This window comes from Triturus cristatus, chromosome 7, assembly GCF_964204655.1.
Source record: "Triturus cristatus chromosome 7, aTriCri1.1, whole genome shotgun sequence".
Classification (NCBI taxonomy): Eukaryota; Metazoa; Chordata; class Amphibia; order Caudata; family Salamandridae; genus Triturus; species Triturus cristatus.
This window is the reverse complement of record NC_140590.1, coordinates 761,105,261-761,125,240: the sequence shown is the minus strand read 5'-3', so window position 1 is coordinate 761,125,240 and position 19,980 is coordinate 761,105,261. Positions and strand designations below refer to the sequence as shown.

The window sequence follows — 19,980 nt, the reverse complement described above, 5'->3', positions numbered from 1 at the left end:
GAACTATGACTACCTAGTAGTATGGGCGTAATAGGAAGATCTTGGATCTGTCTATGCAGTAGGGCCTAGCACTAAGAATGTATTGTACATTGCACAGCTGGTATACTCATTGACTCTTGCCTGAGTGCAGGAAGCTTCTTCATTGGGTCGGTGGAACAATACATCCAATGTAAAAAGTAGTTGGAAATTTGGAACGGCATGAATGCATGTAGGCTCATATTTTAGTGGATGCCTCTCCTTTGTATTTTCATGAATGAGCAAGTAATACAGGTGATGTGTTGGTAGTTGTCATTGCAGTTATCCTGTTTTATTTTCATTCACGCCTAGTCACCAAAAAGCCAAAGGATTTGAAACTTAGACCTGCACCTGAAAGTACTTCAGTCCTTTTTGTCTATCTCGTGCATAATGCTAAATAGCATAGAAGCGTAACGTAGCATGAAGGGTAAATGCATCATGAGGGGAATTTTTTTTCCCTATGGAGATAGTTATCCCACCTACTTTCCAAGCAAAGCTGGAAGTGATCCATTCTCATCACTATGCTTCAATTTCTGACAGGCTTAAAAAAGGGACTTCGGACTTAAACATGTTTTCTGCTGAAAATACCGTTGTTAATAGGGCCCATAGTTCCATCTGATCTGTAAGGAAAAGACTAAGATTCAGACTAAGCCAGCTGGATATCCAGAAGAAACAATATCGAAATCTAATTTGTAGTTGTGATCGAACTTTTCTTAGGCTAATCTAAAAATGATTACTCGTGTATTTTCCAACTCACCACCCTAGCGTCCAAAGGACTGATGGTGTAGGCCCTATTCTGTGATAACAGCAATATAAATGGCCATGAGATACTAACTTTTGCATGGGACCCAGCAACAGAGCTCAGTGGAGAGATAGGCTTCACCCCAGGAGCCTCTATGGCTGATGAATTTTAAGATGATCATAGCATTGATGGCACCACCAACAACCACAGTGCGCACTTGCAGGCAGAAATCTCCGCACTGCTTTACTAAGAGATCCCAACTTTTGTCGACAGATCACCTTGCCACCAGACCTGTTGCCTCTTCCCACCATGTAGACTGAATCATCTGAGTGTCAGGAACAACTTGGAACATGCAACGTCAAGTTGGCATCTGTAGTTTGGCGTGTGAGCCCTAGGGCTTTTTGTTGCCTCCTGCCCATAATAGGGAGGTAAGCGCTAATACGTGGGTGATAGTCATGGTGGGCCATGGTTTTAGCACTTCACAAAGCATAAACACCAGGGTAGGGTGCAAACAGGGGTGCATTTTAGCACTCCTATTGTTCAGCTGCCTTAAAAAACAATATTGGTGCAGCATTAGCTCTGCTCAGGGCCAGATCATTTCAACAACTTTGGATCAATGGCTACAATCCTTCAATATGCTGATTATATTGTTATACTATATCAGACTTGCATTGGACTGCAGAAAGCAGTAAATGAAATACATGCATATAACCTAGGTAACAAGTTGGAAGAAAATCAGAATAATTCAGAGGTCATGATTTTTGGTAAATATACAACATACATCTAAGAAATCAAAGAGCTTGGGTCCCACCTACCTATGCTATGACTCTGCATGCAATTGTCTGGGAACCTGGTTAACAGATGCACACCAAAGTACCACCTGTCAGCCATAAAGCAGGCGCCACTCTAGCATTTGCGCTGTGCACACTCAAAGTTAAATTCCAGAGCCTAGCAGGTAGCGTGATTTTATAAGTGTCAAGAGCATCCTTATCAGCGACCTGATTTACAACCATCAAGCGTTTCCTGAGTACTTACCTCCATCGTTGAAGCAGATACAGTGCAATACTTTCCGGAAACGTGTTCATTTAGCACAGAGTTCATTCAGATCCCAGAGATGACCGGAATTGTTTAATGACAAGACCAAGCAGGTAAAGCATATTTCCAGAAATACCAAGAGCTTATAATAAATGCAAAGCAGGGCTCTCCGAGTCATGTTTTAAGGCCAATTTAAAGGATAGTAGCTACAATGACACCCCATGGTCCAAGTACGTATTTTCTGCCATCAAGCAACTTGAAGTAGGCACCATCTAGAAGAACAAGCATTGGCATAGCCAATAGGTCTCGCCTTTGGGACCTTATAAGTGTTTAGTTATCCAGCACAATATCCTTGGTGCAACAACATCAACCGTTGCATAACTAAACACTTATAAGGTCCCAAAGGCGAGACCTATTGGCTATGCCAATGCTTGTTGTGATTAGGGTGTATTATCAACCCCTTCTTCCACGATGCAGGTTTCTATCTGGCCGGTTAGTAGAAACTGGTTAAATAGGCCGAGAACTAGTGTAGACCACAGCTCTGGATTTAGTGTGACCAATGCGGTTCGGAGGCCATTGGGGCCAGGAGCGAGAGAAGATTTCGTCACTTATGTCAAGTCGAGAGTTACGCTAGGGCTGGTTAGAATGTATTTATCAGCTTGCAATGAAGGGTGAAATAAATTACTTCTGCACAGCGCCCTGAAGTGCGACTCCCAAGAGTTGTTTGGAATAAAGAAATCGTGTGCAGCTTTGCATGACATCGTGTCGGTTCCTATCAGGGATCAAAAGGCCTTTGAGTCCTGAGAGCTTATAGATTCTTTAAGCTTTATCCAGGCCTGATCACGTTGCATGGCTTAAAGCCTTTTAATGGGGTGTTGTACTGGTAGCTTAGTTGTTTGAAGCTCTTGTCTCCTTCTGGTGAGCTGGTGCAAGTAGTGCTTTCTTTCGCGTTTTCCTGTGGACTTGTTTTGCGTCTCCTAAGCAGGTAGTGAGCGTTAGTCCTTCTTAAGGACAGACTTCTGGAGTGAGACAGAGGAGGCTTGTGGGATAAATAAAGAAGTTGCTTCCTCCAGTCAGGTGGAGCCATTTTGTATAAACTGGATGTGATGAATGGTTGCAGTTCTGGTGCCGATAATTTCAGCTCTAGGATGATGTTCCAAATCGGCGTTTTATTCCTATATGAGATGATTTTATCCGAAAGATATTGTGGAAACTGGCCATACCTTGTGAGCTGGAAATCTAACTTAATGGGCTGTGGATTATGGTCACTCTCTTTCCCTAGCAATTATTTCAAAGTTCCTGCAAAAAGAGAATACATTTTGAGTAATGGGAAAAAGTATTGATTAGGGTGTCTAAGTCATAACAGTACATTTTGCTGGTTGTTTGCAACTGAAGCAGACCATTTAGTCCCCTAAAGCCCAGCTCACCTAGTAGCTTGAGGATGTATCTTACATTGTTGAAGCTATTCTGTTTGATCTTAAGGCACCTTACAAGTGGTATGTTAAGGACAGCGTCCGGTGAGTCCTTACACGGTGTGTTGGGCAACCCCGATTCTAGCATGTACTTGTTGAAATCCCTTTTCAATACCATGATAGCGTGGCAGTGGGACTCCAGAATGGCTTCGATGTTATGGAAGATTGCTAGGATGAGTTCCTGGCCCATGAGCTTGCTCTGTGGGATGTATAATTTAATAATGACAAGTCTTTTTTTGTCCAGAGCCTCTATTAAAACAGGTAAGAAGTAGTCAGATGAGGGATCAATTTGCGAGAGGGAGACAGATTATTAGGATTAGAATGGCACCAGTCACAGCATGTTTTTTAGCGATAACTTCAAAGGTTTCAAACTTTGTAAGATGGAAATGCTGAAGGAACAAAGATTCCTGAAGACAGATGATTTGGTGTTTGTTGAGATAAGTGGTTAGACTGGCCCACCAAGTTGCAACTGACACTGGATGCCACCTATATTCCAAGAACAAATTAAAATCAGGCGGTCTCGTCTTTCTTTGAGGAGTCATTTGTCGTTAGGAGACACATGCTGGTTGAGATCCTTCTGAACTGTAATGCTTATAGCGTCCTGTGTGCTTGTATGCTTTTTTTAACCCCTTCGCTGCTGCGGACATTCCGCTGCAGCGCTGGGGGGGGCAGGGGGGCAGCGCGGTGGGCCTGTGCTCATGACGGAGCCGCTCCGTCATGAGCCACAGTTGAGCTGTGCTCATGACGGAACGGTTCCGTCATGACTCCGCCCATTTGCGTTGTCGCCCCGCACAGGCGGGGAAACAGCGCCGCGCAGGCGGAGCGGCCGCCGACAGGATTGTCATGACGGAACCGTTCCGTCATGAGCACACGCCAACCGTGGCTCATGACGGAACGGTTCCGTCATGAGCAGGGAAGGGGTTAAAGGATCTTGGAAGACATTTAGGTTGCTTAAGTCTCTGCTTATATGGGGCTTTTGTGGTATTTCCTTGTATCTGGAGCTAATAAGGGTTGATGTTGTTTGTCCTCTATAAATTATGGAGCAGATTTATCGAGTTGTTGCCTTTGCACCGTGCAAGGGCAACACAACTTATCAAGCCATGCATGGCCACCTTGCGTGGTTTGATAAATCTAGAGTAACGCAACATGTTGCGTTACTTTGCCCCAGGGAGATGTTCCAACGTTGGAGCATGGGTGTTCCCAGGCATCCATTCATGGATTTTGGCACATTACCAGATTTACCATTACTGGTTGACAAGGGAATGTGGCAAAATGCTTCGCCTCCCAGCTGAGCGTAACGAGTAAAAATATCTCAATTTCTCCTAGTTTTACCCTCGATGTGTGCTGCATTTTGCAGCACACATAGAAAGAGGAAAATGCCTCAGAGGATTGTTTTTGTGTAGGAATGTGCCCATTCTGGCACAAAATCAATCTGGTATGCAACGCAACCACCCTTGCACCACGGCATAAGGGTGCCTGCGTTGGCACTAGGCAGCACATTGTGCACAAGGTATGGAGTGTGCCGTATGATGTTAAATACAGCACATTCCTGCCCTTTCCCTTAGCGAAATGGTTTGCTGCCTAGATAGTGAGATTTAATTGCTTCCAGCTCCTGAAAATGTCTATGGTTGTTTTGCCAATTAAGAATATTGTCTGGCCTCTGAAAGTGGTAGGCTGAGTAAAAATCAATAACCTTAGACTCTAAGATAGTTACATCAGGGTACTTGAAGGCACCTGGAGCTAGGGAGAGTCAACCCTCGGCAGAGGTGCAATCCTTGAGGCGTGCCTGCGTAGGGCGATTTGTCAAGCTAGGTGCTGGAAGGGGTCCAAAAGTCTGAGTTTAGGGAATAGTAGTCAGTGCACTTGATGAACAATTCTGATAATATTCCCCTGATGGGAGGGTCGGGCTGATATGACTGACTGGTATACGAAGGTTGTCACATGCCAACTGAAATTAAAAGTTTTATTACAAAATTTTGAAAAACTTTTAAAGAACAGCTCCACACCATCAGTGATATTTCAGAAAGATAACGTCAGCATCTAGCCACACAAGCGGGGTATTGGCAAGAATTTTATTGCTGGGGGAAGTCTCAAGCAAGTTGGTTATGCCGTTGTGCTGATCTGTGTCATTGGTACTGTGAGGCTGCTTGAGACAATTGGACTATAGCTTGGCTTCCTGGTGAATGAATGATCATTTGTAGAGTAGGATTCGACTTCCACCTTAAGGAGGGGGAAGGAAGGGAACAAGAAAAGGGAATTTCTCTTAGCAATACAAGCTCTTAACTTGATATCAGAATTATGCATCCCCAGCAGTCTTTGCTATTTCATTTACAAATTGTACCCTGCACGTACATGGCAGGTTAAGAGGTGATGCTCTGCAGCTGCTGACTACCACCCCCTTTTAGGTATCACCAAAAACCTTATTGTGAACTTAAAACACACCCATTACTTAAGGTCGGTTGGTTTTATCATGAGCCTCACTCGCTTTTCATTTCGTAGCTTGCTTTGATCTTTCCCTGTTTCCCCCTCTCCTGGCTGGAGCATAACGTCAGAATTGAGACTGGCTGACTTATAGCCTTCCACTGCTCACATCTAGGGAGCTACATTTATTTAATCAGCACTCCCCGAGTTTATATGCTTTCTGACACTTTCTCTCCTGTTTGTGCTGCGCACACGCTCAAGGCAAAGCCAATAGGTTGGATGGTAAAATGGCTATGCCTATAAAAAAAAATATGCTTTAACAAATGCGGATTATCACTTTAAGCCTGCTTTGTTGACTTTGTCAGTGTAGGGAAGCAAAAATAAATTTGCTTTATGTACAACATAATCGTGGGAGATAAATAATTCAGTGTGACAAACACGACTAAGTGTACTTTTCAGATGAAAAATAGTCTCATGTATTCGAATGCCCACTATATATTTGGTGACAAAACATCAAGCCAGCTTTAAAAAGGAAAGTCAAAGAAAAGAGAGCACAGTTTATATAGAAAAATAATTTATTCCCTCCCCCCCACCAGTCATTTAAAAGACTCCACAACTGAGACATGCGCATACTTTCTCACGCTAAAACGCACCATCCCCTGAAAGTAAGCAGACAACATGCAGACACACTTCAACAGACATTATAAAAACAGTAAAAAGCCACTGCTTTGCAGCACAGGAATAGTAGCCTTTAGCGAACCATCTATCTGGGGATAACACAGTATTATGGTCCTGCCAACCCATGCCCTTGCGTAAAACACATTCAATATAAACCACGTCAGTAAGTGCTATCGTCATAAATAGTGTAAAACGCTAGACCAAGGAGAACACATGACTGAAAATATCGCTTCAAATTCCTCTTCTGGGCAATTGTCCCCATGAAACGTAAGTCTCCCCACCACAAAGGTCAATTGCGATTCAATACTTCCTGGTAGGTGGAGTTTTTGTTTTGTTGCACATTAAAACAAATTACATGGCACAGACCAAGACAGACGAGCAGCGTAGATCGAAGTGCCAACTCTGCGCGTGTTAAGAGGCCTGGAGCTGAGCGAAGAGCTTCCGGGGCGTGGTCGGTGCCCGCAGTTTTCCCTTCTGTGTGCAGTGGACAGGCTCCAGGACGCCCAATGTAAAGTTCTCCTTGTTGTCCGGGCCACACTGCTGGGCCTGCTTCCTGAAGTAACAGGGCCGGCACACAGCATGGTACTTATCGGAGCCACCAATCACCTCCACCTGTTGAAGGAGTTAGCACACAGTTTACGCATTCTGTTTTCAACCTTAGATACTCGTAACAAAAAGGCCATGTATTAGAACTTCCAGTCTCCATTCTTCTATTGAGAGTTGTGCATCTAGCAGCTGTGATAACAACGACCTAATTGCTATTAAAAGTTTTTGCTCGACTCTAGCTTGATCACATTAATCAACCTTTACGCGAACCAGAAGAGAATGCAAAGCCCCAGGAAGCCCCATTCACATTTCACCGCAGTAGGATGACACCCATCTTGGGGAACTTATCTGCCCAACATCAAATTGTCAAAGCAAATGCATCCCTGCACCCATACCCCAATCAAGCCCAAGGTGAGTCTATCCAGAAAATCATATCTGTACAGAGATCAGACCGCTCCTTTAGAGCTTGGTGTGGTGTTCTTTCCATCACCTGTTAAGGGTCCCTTGCCTGTTCCAGGCAAGTAAAAGCAAGGCCCCACCCCACCAATGTATATGCTGCATCAGGCTCTCCATTACAGGGTTTAGCAGCCTTGTGCCAAACAGCTACTCCACTGGCACAAAACCCCTTCAGCCTGCCAAAGTAGCAAGGCAATTCAAACGGCCACAATCACTTTTTATGGGGCAACTCTCTCAAAAGGAAGAAAAGAGAAAGAAAACTTCTCTCCAGGATGGTTCAGTTGAGTTAAGGGAAGCCACTGCTTACTGTGCATATGCCCATTTCGGAGTAAACTTGAATAGATTGCACCCCATCCTATTAGCAGAAAACAAGCAGCATTGATAATTGTTCTAGTACGAAGCAATCAAGCAGCATTTTGAAGGGTTCTAGCATCAACTGCCAGCCGCCCCTCGCACTTTACTTGAACTTTTAGGTATCTTAGTTTTTACATATGCAATTTCAGGTAATACATAATGTGTGTATACTAATTCTTATGATGAATATAGCTGTAGGTGATGAATTAATGATTTTGCACTTTAAAACATTTATTATGTCTGGGGGTGAGATTAGTAAAGTACTTTAGTTATGCCACATTTTAGTGAAGACCCAATTTTTATCGAGGAATGCAGTTGCTAGTGTTTTGCTCACTCCCACCCCCCCCCCCCACCAATCAATTTCACTCCGCGAGTCTCCTCTTTCCACAGTGCGCAACAAAACCAGTTTCATCAAGTTATCTTCCTTTGCGAGCTTATAGTGTGAACAAAACCTTTTATTGTGCTGCTGATGTATCTCTCTAAAGGACACTTCCACAAGAAGGTCCAATGCAGGCCTGCTAGCACATTAGCCTTTGTTTGGGAAGGTGTCATATTGTATTTTACATATGGGGACGGCTGTTGAAACGAATGGAAGATTCCCAACTACCTTAAAAATATGCTTGTGTTAAACTTCTAATGATCATCTCACTTCTGATCTGTCCAATCTCTAGTCAGGCTATGTGGAATCTACAGTTTTCCTCAATGCATACATTTTTTTTCTCTTTTAAACACCCGAGTTGGGCGGCAGGGGTGACAGCAAGAGGATGACTCCCCTTTTCCCAACAAGATTCTGAGATGGAGACTTTCCCTTCCCTACTACAGATGCTGTTGGTTTCTTTGGGATTCTGACAATTCGGTTGGCGGCGATTGTCCCTTAGAAATGCAAACTGTTCTATTTATTTGATTGGGATTGGATTTAGTTTCAGACTTTGTACTCTGTATCTGCCAATTACTGCAGGTTCCTGTATTGCCTATTTTGAGATTGGCTGTAATACAATTAACTTTTTTAATTGAACGAGAACTCAGTTATTGAGTGGCCCCAGTCACTATTTGATTACTCTGCTAATTGTGTTGGGCCTAATGTAGTGAATGGGGAGGGGGCTAGATCATGGGTACTTGAGCCGAGCTGCCAGAGGTAAATGAACTACTGGGGTTCATTGAATTAATATGGTTCTGGCTCCAAAGTATTCTGAGCCTACAGAAACCAATGATGGCATTCATAGAAGACCAACTTTTGGGGGGCCAGTTCATCACAGATAGCTAGAAGACTTGTAATGCATATACTATGTTAAACAGAAGCTCCACCACCTAGCAAGATGGACTTTATATTCCTTCTTTACATATATTTTCCATTGTAAGCCTTCCTCGCACACAACCAGATTTAAAACCAGCCTCCTCTTCTTTCCACTGCCTTGCCAGGGTCACCAGAGCCCCACCTCTAGCACTGCAAGTGAATGTCAGTTGGCAACCTTGACAACTTTCTTCTGTCTCTCCCAGGCATCCACAGACCCAAGGAGACAGGAGCACATCGGCAGCTCTGTGGACTTGCCAACCTCCTTCTCCCCAGTCAGCAGAGGTCCCTTCAGACCCACGCCGACAAGCTGCTCAATTAGTCCCTGTCACAGGGGGACTGGACCCTTTTGGGCAGGGAGGCCGCGTATTTCTGTATGGTTGGGGGTTATTTTCAGGAGGTGGGTGATAAGAGGCCAGGTTTTTTTTTTTATTGTTTGAAGGGCAGGCCATGGTACTTACAACTCCCCCATTTCTCCACCGCTGAGAGCGAGGGAAGGAATAAGATTATCTAAGGAACGCTAAACATCGCGACTTGTGCTAGGACAATGGTACCATTTTCTGGTACTCCTTTATTTGCATGATAAAACAAAGTCCCATAACAGTAGCAGCTCTTTTAAGAACACAAGGGATACCAAAGATGTGTTACCTCCTTCTCAGCACCCAGTCTCATTGTGTAAGAAGCCTCGCGGTAACACTCCATACACACCGCATTCAACTTGACCACGCTCTCTGCCAAGGGTACGAGGCTCAGGATGTTGCCAAAGGCCTGGTGAGAATAACGACACATTAAAACCCAAACAGAGTTTAGCACCTATGTACAAAGAGTTATCCACTACCCACCTTCCTCTGGAAAGTTCCGTCCAGGGCTGCCACGATCACAGTCTTTCCTGCATTAGCCATTTCTTCACAGAACTCCACAGTATCAGGGAACTAAAAGATGGGAACAGTTACTCCTTATTCATATGTTGGCTTTGTAAAGCATACAACCAATCACAGGAGATTGGGCTCACATGTGGACACAAAGGGAAGTTGTGAAATTGATAAAAGAGGCCATTCCTTGGAGGGGAGGTTAACACATACACAAGCAGATCAATGCTTTCAACAGAAGTTACTACAATGAATGCTACTTCAGAATAAACAATTTCCAAAGGGGGAAAACAGACCATAAATATGTGCATCTTTATGGCTAGCTACTAAGCTAGGTTTGTGTTGAGGCAAGGAATGGGTCTTCCAGAGTGAGACGCCTGTGAAGAGTTTGCTGCCACCCAAGAAGGTAGCTTCATGCTTTGTCTTTTGATCAGGAGCAAGATCACAACTGACAGTACAAGTTCCACTGCTTTAGATATTGGATGGGATGCTTGCGGTGGATCAGCCAAAAACAACAAGCATTGGCAAGCCAACAGGACTCACCTATGCAAGAGCTATTGGCTTTACCAGTATGTTTTAGCAATGTTGAACACCATAGTGGAGTGGAATAGAGCAGTGGCACTGAGTAGGGTAGAGTGCACAGGTGCAGAGTAGAGGCACAGTGCAGAACAGCGTAGAATATTATATAGTATAGTGGCGTATAGTGCAGTGTTGCAAAGTAATTGGCTTAGGTGCACTGGCATAGAATGCAGTGTTAGAAAGAGCCACAGAGAGGTGTCAAGTGAATTGGCGTAGAGCGCAGCATTGCAGAGTGGGGTAGAGTGCACTGGCATAGAGTGCAGCGTTGCAGAGTGGGGAAGAGCACACTGGCATAGAGTGCAGCGTTGCAGTGTGATGCAGAGTGCACTGGCAGAATGCAGCATTGCAGAGTGGGGTAGAGTGGAGCGTTGCAGAGAGGGGTAGAGTGCAGTATTTCAGAGTGCAGAAGAGTGGTGCAGGGTAGAATGCAGTGCTATACAGTAGTGGCATAGATTGTTTCAGAGTGGAGTGGGGCAAAGTAGAGTGAAGTGGCGTGGTGCAGAGTGCACTGGCGTAGAGTGGAGAGGCATAGTGTGCCGTGGCGCACAGTAGAATTCAGTGGCACAGTGCAGAAGAGTTCAGTGACAGTAGAATGTTAATAGAGTATAGTAGCATAGAGTGCAGGCTTGCAATGTAATAATAGTAAAATAGAGTGCAGTTTGCAAAGGGGCAGAGTGGTGCTGCGTGCACTACTGGCATAGAGTGCAGCGTTGCAGAATGGGGTAAAATGCACTGGCATAGAGTCCGCCGCTGCAGAATGGCGCCGTGTGCACTACTGGCAGAGTGGCATCAAGTGCACTACTGGCAGAGTGCAGGAGTGGCATTGAGAGCACTGGCAGAGTGGCATAGAGTGCAATGGTGCAGAGTAGAATAGTGCAAAAACAACAATTGATGGACAGAATGCAGAACAATGTCATACATTCACCCCAGTACAGAGATCTGGGCCTAAATCCATCGTTTTTTTGCTCACCATGCCATTCCAGTTTGAACCCAGCCATATGCAAATCAGTCTTGACCCTGTGCCCCATGGGAACAGTCCTGCCCGAACTGCCAAGCCAGGTCCTCCCTGGACTGGAAACAAGCATCCTAGGACCGGTTTCGGGCTTTCAGCCCTCATCAGCCAGGATAGCTTGATACTAGTGGCATGGAGAGCAAGGGACTCACGTCTGAGCTCCGTCCATCACCACCTCCTTTTGTACCGCTTTGTTCGCCATAAGTTGGCAGGGTATGCTCAGATGTGAGTCCCTTGCTCACTTTGCCACTGGATTCAAGCAAGCCTGGCTGAAGACGGCTGAAAAGTCCAGAAACCGGTTCTAGGAAGCTTGTTTCCGGCCCAGGGAAGGCATGGCTTGGCAGTTCGGGCTTGACTGTTCCCATGAGCCACAGGGTCAGACTGATTTGCATATGGCCATGTCTGAACTGGGGTGGCAGAGTGGGCTAAAGAACGGTGATGGATCAAACCCAGATCTGTTGACTGGGTGTGAGTGTTTGATTGGTTCTGATGCTCCGTCCATCACCACCTCCTTTTGTACCGCAGAGTAGAATAGTGGCAGAGTGCGCAGTGACATAGAATAGCGTGGCGTAGAGTGATTTGGTGCAGAGTAGTTTCACCATTACCCACTGTATTGATTTGATAGTCAGCACAGTTCATGCAGGCCTCCACTAGCCAGCATGACTGTCACAAATCTTCTCAATTTGAAGTCAGAGAAAGAAAAAAAAACACCAACCTCCCTGGAAGACAAAACCTGACATTTGACCCCGGTCTTTGAAAGCTCAGCAAACGTGACACGTTAAGAACAAGATTTAGAGGTGTATTTACAGAAAGCGAGCTTGTGGAAGACTACGGTAAACAAGGTTTGGTATGAACTCAAGCTGGACAGCCAGAAAATGGGGGTTACAACTCACAAAGTCAATGGTAAGCAATGGGCGGAACACATTCCTAGGTCAACTTTCTAAATGTCCCCAAGATGTTTTTAGCAAACCATTCTGGTAGACTACCACCTATAAAGGAAGCCACCCAAATGGATAGTACGTGCATGGTAGCAAATGAAGCATGCAACTGTTTAAGAAGGTTCAGTCTGGGCATTCAAACGCCACATGGAGGTGGTTGATGTAGCCCAGATTAGTGTTGAGGCTCAAAACCCCAGTAAACTCCAATTTGGGATACCCAAATGCAATGGGACACATTTCAGGGAACAGGAGGCTACTGACAGAGGTTCCAGTTGGCAAGATGATATGTAGTGGCTACAATTGAGACCAAACCACAATAACTATGGATAATCTCCATGCTGTGGAACTAGAGGCCGTAGGGCCTCGATGTGAGTTGCCTTCAAATCAAATCCTCTCGCACAAAAAAGGCCACCACAGTGAATTTATATTGGTGTCATGCTTCATCATTGGATATCCCCATGCTCCCCACGAACTTTGGTTTGATGGAGAGTGGGACTATACCCTGAGATCAGGGAGGCACTTGTTTCTAGCCTAGCATCTGTGAAATAGCCCCCCCCAATAGATAAATAAAATAATATGTGATCAGGGCTCGGAAAATCCAAATAATGTTACTAGACCTATAGGTCTAGAAACTTTATTAATCTACTTGACCTAACTAATGTACTTTACCTGTGAACTGGTCTGTGTGATCCTAGGCAAATGTTTTATCTTATGGAGCCACCTTTTTCTTTATTATCACATAAGAGAACACCTTCAAATATGCAAGTTCACCATTTCTGCTGTACAAAACAAACCTCTTTATTTACTAGACTAAATGTTTGCTCTATTTACAACAAGAATTAAGCACATATAATAGGGTACACATGATTCCTGGCTTGCCTTTTAGTTCACTAACCGCATTGCCATCTGGGCAGTAGCAGTAATAATACACAGTCCATGTTTAAAAACTCACTTTTCATAAATATATTACCAAAGCCTGATGTGGTAGTGCATTGTCATTTACAGATTCACTCAGTTCACTTCACAAAATCCTCTATCTTAAGTCACAGAAGGAAAAATAAATGTAATAAGACAAGCTGACTTTTGATTGGTCTGTGAAAGCAAGCAAACGTGACCAGTTTTAATGGCATTTGTATTGCTCTTTCACTTTGTGAGCAATAAAGATGCCTTTAAATCTTGTCACATTTGCTCTGCTTTCGGAGACAGGTCAAAAGTCAGTTTGTCTTCCCTGAAGTTAGAAGATTTTCAACTCACCAGAAAGGGCGAGTAGTCCTAAAAATAGCTCTCCCTGAATAAATCTTGCTCAACAATACGAGTGGATTATTTGAGCACTGGAGATAACCCAGTCTGGTTATTACTATGTAGGGTACCCCACGGTATTAAAAATTAGGTGTGGAGCATTGCAGAATTATTTCCCCAACCCCACTATGAAGTCAACATGTTTCTGCCTATCTGCTCAACAGACTCCATCGCATACATCAGGATGGATGTCGAATCCTCTTTGAGCATATACCCTTTGTATATTCTAATGTACTAGGGGGGCTAACACTTGTCGCCACCCAATGTTCATATGTCACTTAGTTACCTGGAAAACAATAATAACATATGCATTTTACACATATATATTGACTGATAAATCATATTTAGGAAACACTGCATGCGGCGTAAGCATGACACTGCACTAGTGTATCACACCAATACAATGTTGTGTCATGCTGTGAGAACTTGCTCACACACTAGCTATAGAGGCTCTTTTCCGTTTTGCTGCCCATTTGGGTCATGAACCTGTTAGAGATGATAGCCTTATATAAAGCAAAATGCCTTATTACTTCTTACGGGGGGGAAAGAGTTTGGGGCTACAGTAATTGCTCCAAGCGGTAGAGGATACTTTTTTTATGAAGGTTTTTAATCAGTACCCAAAAGGTTCATCAACGTCCTTCCGCCATCACGAATTGGCGTTGTGCACATTGAAGACAGGCTTCCTTTGGCTCCCTTACTGCTATGGACAAAGGTCTGGCTTACCCCAGAATTAGAATTTACAAGGTCCATTATTCTAGATTGCCTTCTTTTATCCAATATTGATTTTATTGCTTGGTTTAGTTCTCTTAAACTTACAGTTCAGGAACTGACCTAGCTGATTTTTTATCTTAATCCTAACTTAGCAAGCAAAATCTATTATTAAAACAGCTTATGGAAAGTGTGAGTGCAAAGCACTTACAGTTGCTAAACCAGAGTTTTTTTTTTAAGTCATCCGGCTGTGTAAGTCAGCCATGGAACCTTATCTTATTTACAAACCCGCAACATAGATTTTACCCATGTTCCACTTGTACTTAATTCATGTTATGGTTGCCTTCCCACAGCAAAGTGGATGGGCAACTAATCTTCCATTGTACCCATATAATAACATGACAAAACAAAGCACCCTACACTTTACCTCTTTTTGTGCCCTGTATAAAAACAGCTATAGGTTTGTTACTTTTATTGAGGGCTCGTCACCCAGTTTCTTATAGTAAAGGTGTGGTTTCTTCTTTCTCAGGGTTCTCCTGAGATCCGTTACTGTGTCCACAATTTTATTAAAGAAGTGATTACATTCAGAAAGAGGTATGGATAAGAGGGAGAGTATGTGTTTTAAAGTCATTGTTTTAACCAAAATGATTGTGCAATTTTATGTATGAGTTGTATTAATTGTGATACTGATGTTTAGTTGTTTTATAATGTCTAACATACTTTTGATACATATATCAAATTGAATAAAGCTTGTTTGACTTGACACTAGTTTTGATGACAAAACGAAAGATGGCTAGTGCATTGCCACCAACTAAATACTCTAGATAGAAAAGTAGTTTAAAAACCTGGCTGCAGAAACCAAACAAATACTCACAAATTGGCCTTCATCAATCCCAATGACAGAGCAGCTTAAAGCAAGATGATAGACTTCGCAAAGGCGAGAAGCTGCAACTGCTTCCATCGTGTTCCTAAACAATAAGTCAAGATTTCATTTGAGACAGGAACATCAATAGCAGCTCGATCAAAATATATACACACAATATATGCACACAATAATCACTACAACCAAAAGAAAATCAATACAAATCCTATTGCTTCACTCATTGAAGCATAACTGTACTGCCTCTTCTTAAACTTTGATACATAAAAGTTGTAAAAAGTAGTCTTTTGCACAAAGGCAGTTAAACAGAGATCGTCAGGAGGACATAAGTAACAGCTTGCATGTCCAAGGTACACTGCTGTAGTCCATCAGGTGCTAATATAAGCTACATCCCCCTGAAATCTAATAGTTGCAGATGCTTAAAATGAAATCATATGTATTCACATCCAATCTTATGCTGTAAACCCACTATAAAACAATCTGGACGGAGTTGGAAGAAGAAACGGCAACTAATATTTTTCAGCCTTTAATGTTTCCAGTTACTTCACATCAGTCCAGTAACTAGCCATACTGATCCCGTCATATAACCTAGTTTAAAGACCCGTTTTGATAAAGAAACCTCTTGCAATAGATCAAGTAACCGACATCTATCTGGGAAAATTAACTCAGCCATTTCCAACCAAAGAGCCTTCCATAGCCAGTGTCCATGTGTGGAGCCTAGGGGCTATTAATCATGGTATGCCTGAACCACTAGATGTGAGATGTCTAGCCACTTTAGTCTGAGCCCTGGCAGACGCTAGAGTGCTCTCACAATGGCTGACTCGTGTTCGCAATAGAGTACATACGATTTATTAGACCCTTACTGCGAACAGGAACAAGATTGCATTCAATATCTCATTGCACATGCATTCTTTTCTGCCAAAAACGTATTATTTACAGTTATAAATGTCAACCACCATGTTGACAGTTAAAGCGTATTAAGCCTCATTAGTGAGCACTGTGCATCAGTCCGTTAAACGACAACTCCAGCAAAGGAAGGTCAGCCCCAAGTAAGCGCCTACGGGGACCTCAATCTTCACCTTGGATCTGCCAGTGGAACCCGGTTCCTCTCTTGCCCATTGTTTCTTAAGCCTCCATTTTAAGATGACTCGTATTGTTACAGGCACCCGATCCAAGAAAAGCTGCAGTGCAAGTAGTGTTTGATCAAATCATCTACACTGGATGAGATCGATAAGTTCCCATCTCTCGCCTTTGACAGGACAGAAGTCTGAACAAAATGCAGGCATATCAGCAATGTGACGATTAAAATGTACCCATACAGTACCAAGGAAGAGCACAGACTCAAACAAGAGAGAATGTGTGTACTGGTGGAAAGTACCCTTCTCATTGGATCCACATAAAAGGGGTGGGGATGTTGTGAAGCGCGTACTGGTGGGTAAACCTGCACCATCATCATACAGCAGAAAACAACCTGGTCTTTAATCATGAACAAGTGACTCACCTGTCATGCGTGGCTAATCCATTCGCAGAATAGCGAACATCCTTGTCATACTTCACGACCAGGCACTTGTACTGTGCGATCTGGAAGCGGCGGACTCTGCGCATCAGCTCTGTACTGAAACAGACGAGGCAGTGAAATCACGTTAAAAAGATGTTCATGGCTTCGGCGGCAAAATAAGCGTTCTATTTATCAAACTGTATGCCGTGCCACAACATATGCCATGCTACCACCCACTTATGTAGTGGTGGTACTAGTAGCCTTCCGCCGTGCTGTCTAGGTGGCACGACCAAAAGTGCCAATCGGGAGAGACAGGAGTATTTCTATCACCAGCAGCAACCACTGGGCAGCAATAAGACAGTCATGGCATACACAGCTCGAGCATATGGATTTTGAAAATAAAACTCAACATAGTGATCCGGCGGAAGATAAACACAAGGATGGTTTCTATCGCTCAGAGGGGGCTACAATAGACAGGAAGGAGATGCAAGATGCTCACCCTCCCCAGATAGGGTGACCGGCCCATCCCAGCGGGCATAGTTAAGAAAGAACGGTTTTATAGTTCTCAAGTAATACAAACGAGGCACAGACATAATGCAGGGCTTCTCAAGAACCTTAAAAAGGCAAACAAAAGCTTCCAGCCCATACAAATGGCGGGCATTTTCAACAGAAACCCCGCAAGGAGGCTGAACTGGAAGCAAGCCACTCACCTCTTGCCAGAGAACATGGGTCCAAAAATCACCTGTAAAAGGAGGACAATCATTTTGGTTAGCACTCACGTTATCAGAACTGCCGATGCAAACTAAGCCCAACCACCCTCTGAATGATATGCAAATCCACAGTTTACAGCCTGCATTACTCCTGTGCGCCTTTTCTATATGGCAATGCTAAGCAGGACCGTACCAGCAGAGCGTCTAGCATCTCCTTCGTGCTTCCCGCCCTAACGCAGCCCATCCACAGACTACGCCTGCTAGTCAGAATTTCCTTGGTACCATAGTGTATCCCGAATCCGGGGGCATATTATCAAGCCAGGCGATAAAATTATTTGTATCGCCTGGCTTGATAATATGCCCCCCAGAGATTATTGAAAACGAAACATTTTCACACCAACGTCGCAATTCCTTCTGAGCGGCAATTATATCAGTACTACTCTAGTGCAAAAAAAAAATGGCGGTAATCAAGAATGTTTTGCATTAAATTACAAACAAAAAACAAGTGTGAGAAATGAATTAAAACATTTTTTATTTAGATTAAAATGCAGATTTCAAAACATCACCCAGCGTCAGCAGGAATTTTAGATCACCCAGCGTGGCAAAGTTAGCGAAAGGTAACTGACCACCCTGAGCTATGGGGCATATTATCAAGCACGGCCTTAAAATTATTGCCTCTTTAGCCGCAGAAAACTGCCGCTAAAGTGGCGATAATGGGCTTGATAATATGCCGCAGAGAATTCCAATCGAAGCCCATGTTCACACCAGAACATGGGCTTCTATGGGAATTCTCAAGGGCATATTATCAAGCCCATTATCGCCGCTTTAGCGGCAATTTTCTGTCGCTAAAGTGGCGATAATTTTAACGCCGTTTCTTGATAATATGCCCCCAAATATTTTACAAACGCATCTAGACTACCATCCCCGCCGTGAGACCACTCCATCCCAGCTCCCCTTTTTCTTATCAGAGCCCTTCCCTCTTCTAAACGCATCTCTTTTCTGAGAGATATACCAGCTCCCGCTCTCCCAGTACCTGGATCTGTCCTCGGACCTTGCTGGGGGAGCCCGGGGTCACCTCAGGCATGTTAAGGCAGTTCATCCTGAATCTCTCAATGCCCTTTTCTCAAATTGGGGGGAATCTGATTTCGGCTTCTTTGAAGTGGCGGACTCGGCTAAGCGCGCTCCTTTGTTAGCAAGCTACAGGATCAGCGATGGACTCTGGGAGCAAATTGTCCTCTTTTCCAACTTGCACAAATGCCCACTATCAAAAAACCCGCGCAATGCTCCCATATACGAAAACAGCCAGCCAATCGTTGGGCAGGCTGGCACTTCCGCAAAGAGAAAGTGACCAATCAGCGCAATGTAAGGAAGGCGGCATCCGGATACTTTTGGAAGAGATAATTGATGCACTAAACCGAATAGAAGAAAGACTAGTAGTAGTAGTATGCGGTATTATTTCCTAGTATTATGACCTGAGCTGCGCAGTCAGGGCAGCACTTTATCCAGTTCAAAATTACTAAACAATCCTGCGCCACAGCACTCACTAGGAACATAATGAAGGGACAAATAATCCACCAAGATTCACGAAGGGAAGGTAACCACTAGTGAGTGCTTTAATCACCCATCAAACGCATTAGAAGCGGCGACCAAGGCATTCACGTGGAAGAACCTATCCTTATTTTTGATGAAAAATGTCTGAACATGTGGGTAATGTCGTGCTGTGATCGTGCAACATATAATGTTCAGGGCCACTGGATTTATGTGATTGCGCGATAGCGGCGATTTTCGCATAATTATAGGTATGCCGCATTTACCACATGATCCATCACCTGCTGCATAATCTGCACAACATGCAAGCAATTCAGTAGCGCCTCTCTTCAAACCCCTTAAAGTGCTAAGAGGCAGTGCTACGGGCCCGCAGCAGGCCCAGCCCTCAGAAAGCGGCGGGCTGCAAGCAGCTAAATTGCTAACGCCTCTAACGAGTTTTGGGGCGGGTGACGGCCAGGGTGGCAAAGCAGCTGTTGCATTTGAAAAGGAAGCAGCTGCTCGCTTTGAATGAAGCGGGTCTGGGTACTGGGTAGCCGAGCAGGTGTCCTCTTTGCACGCCCCAGGGTATGGGGCTTAAAAGCTGAGCAACTGGTCGTTACCAGTACTGTCGGAGGAGCTGGACTCCCGAGACAGGATCATTAATGGTGGATTATGGCTATTTAGATGGCTGCCTGATCAACATCGACGTTTCAGTGCTATTGAGCCAAGTTGGAGAGACCTAAGGCACTTGACTTAAACAATAGCATCGATACACTTGTTCTTGGAGACAGGTTGCTCTTTATTTATTTTATTTTATGTGTTTTTATATAGCGCGGACTTTACCCGAAGGTGTCAGAGCGCTTCACAATAGGAACAGTAATGATACATGAGGCGAAAATTACAAGTGAGCATGTTACAAAAGCAAACGTTACGTTACATGAGGCAATAGT

At 44.0% G+C, this 19,980-nt stretch overlaps 2 protein-coding genes across 3 annotated transcripts in view; one reads left to right on the top strand and one right to left on the bottom strand.

Annotated features, from left to right (window-relative positions):
- AFMID (arylformamidase) overlaps positions 1-19,980 on the top strand; it is a 359,393-nt gene that overhangs the window by 54,878 nt on the left and 284,535 nt on the right. The window lies entirely within an intron of this gene.
- TK1 (thymidine kinase 1) lies at positions 6,243-18,785 on the bottom strand. Of its 2 annotated transcripts, XM_085617479.1 has the most exons (7): positions 18,537-18,785; positions 17,504-17,535; positions 16,797-16,910; positions 15,290-15,383; positions 9,853-9,942; positions 9,659-9,778; positions 6,243-6,975 (listed from the first exon to the last, which is right to left on the bottom strand). In XM_085617479.1, the coding sequence occupies exons 1-7, from the start codon at positions 18,600-18,602 to the stop codon at positions 6,775-6,777; spliced, it is 717 nt and encodes a 238-aa protein (XP_085473605.1). In that variant the 5' UTR covers positions 18,603-18,785; the 3' UTR covers positions 6,243-6,774. The 2 variants fall into 2 exon arrangements, with proteins under 2 accessions (XP_085473605.1, XP_085473606.1); XM_085617480.1 differs by lacking the exon at positions 16,797-16,910 and having other exon boundaries at positions 18,537-18,769.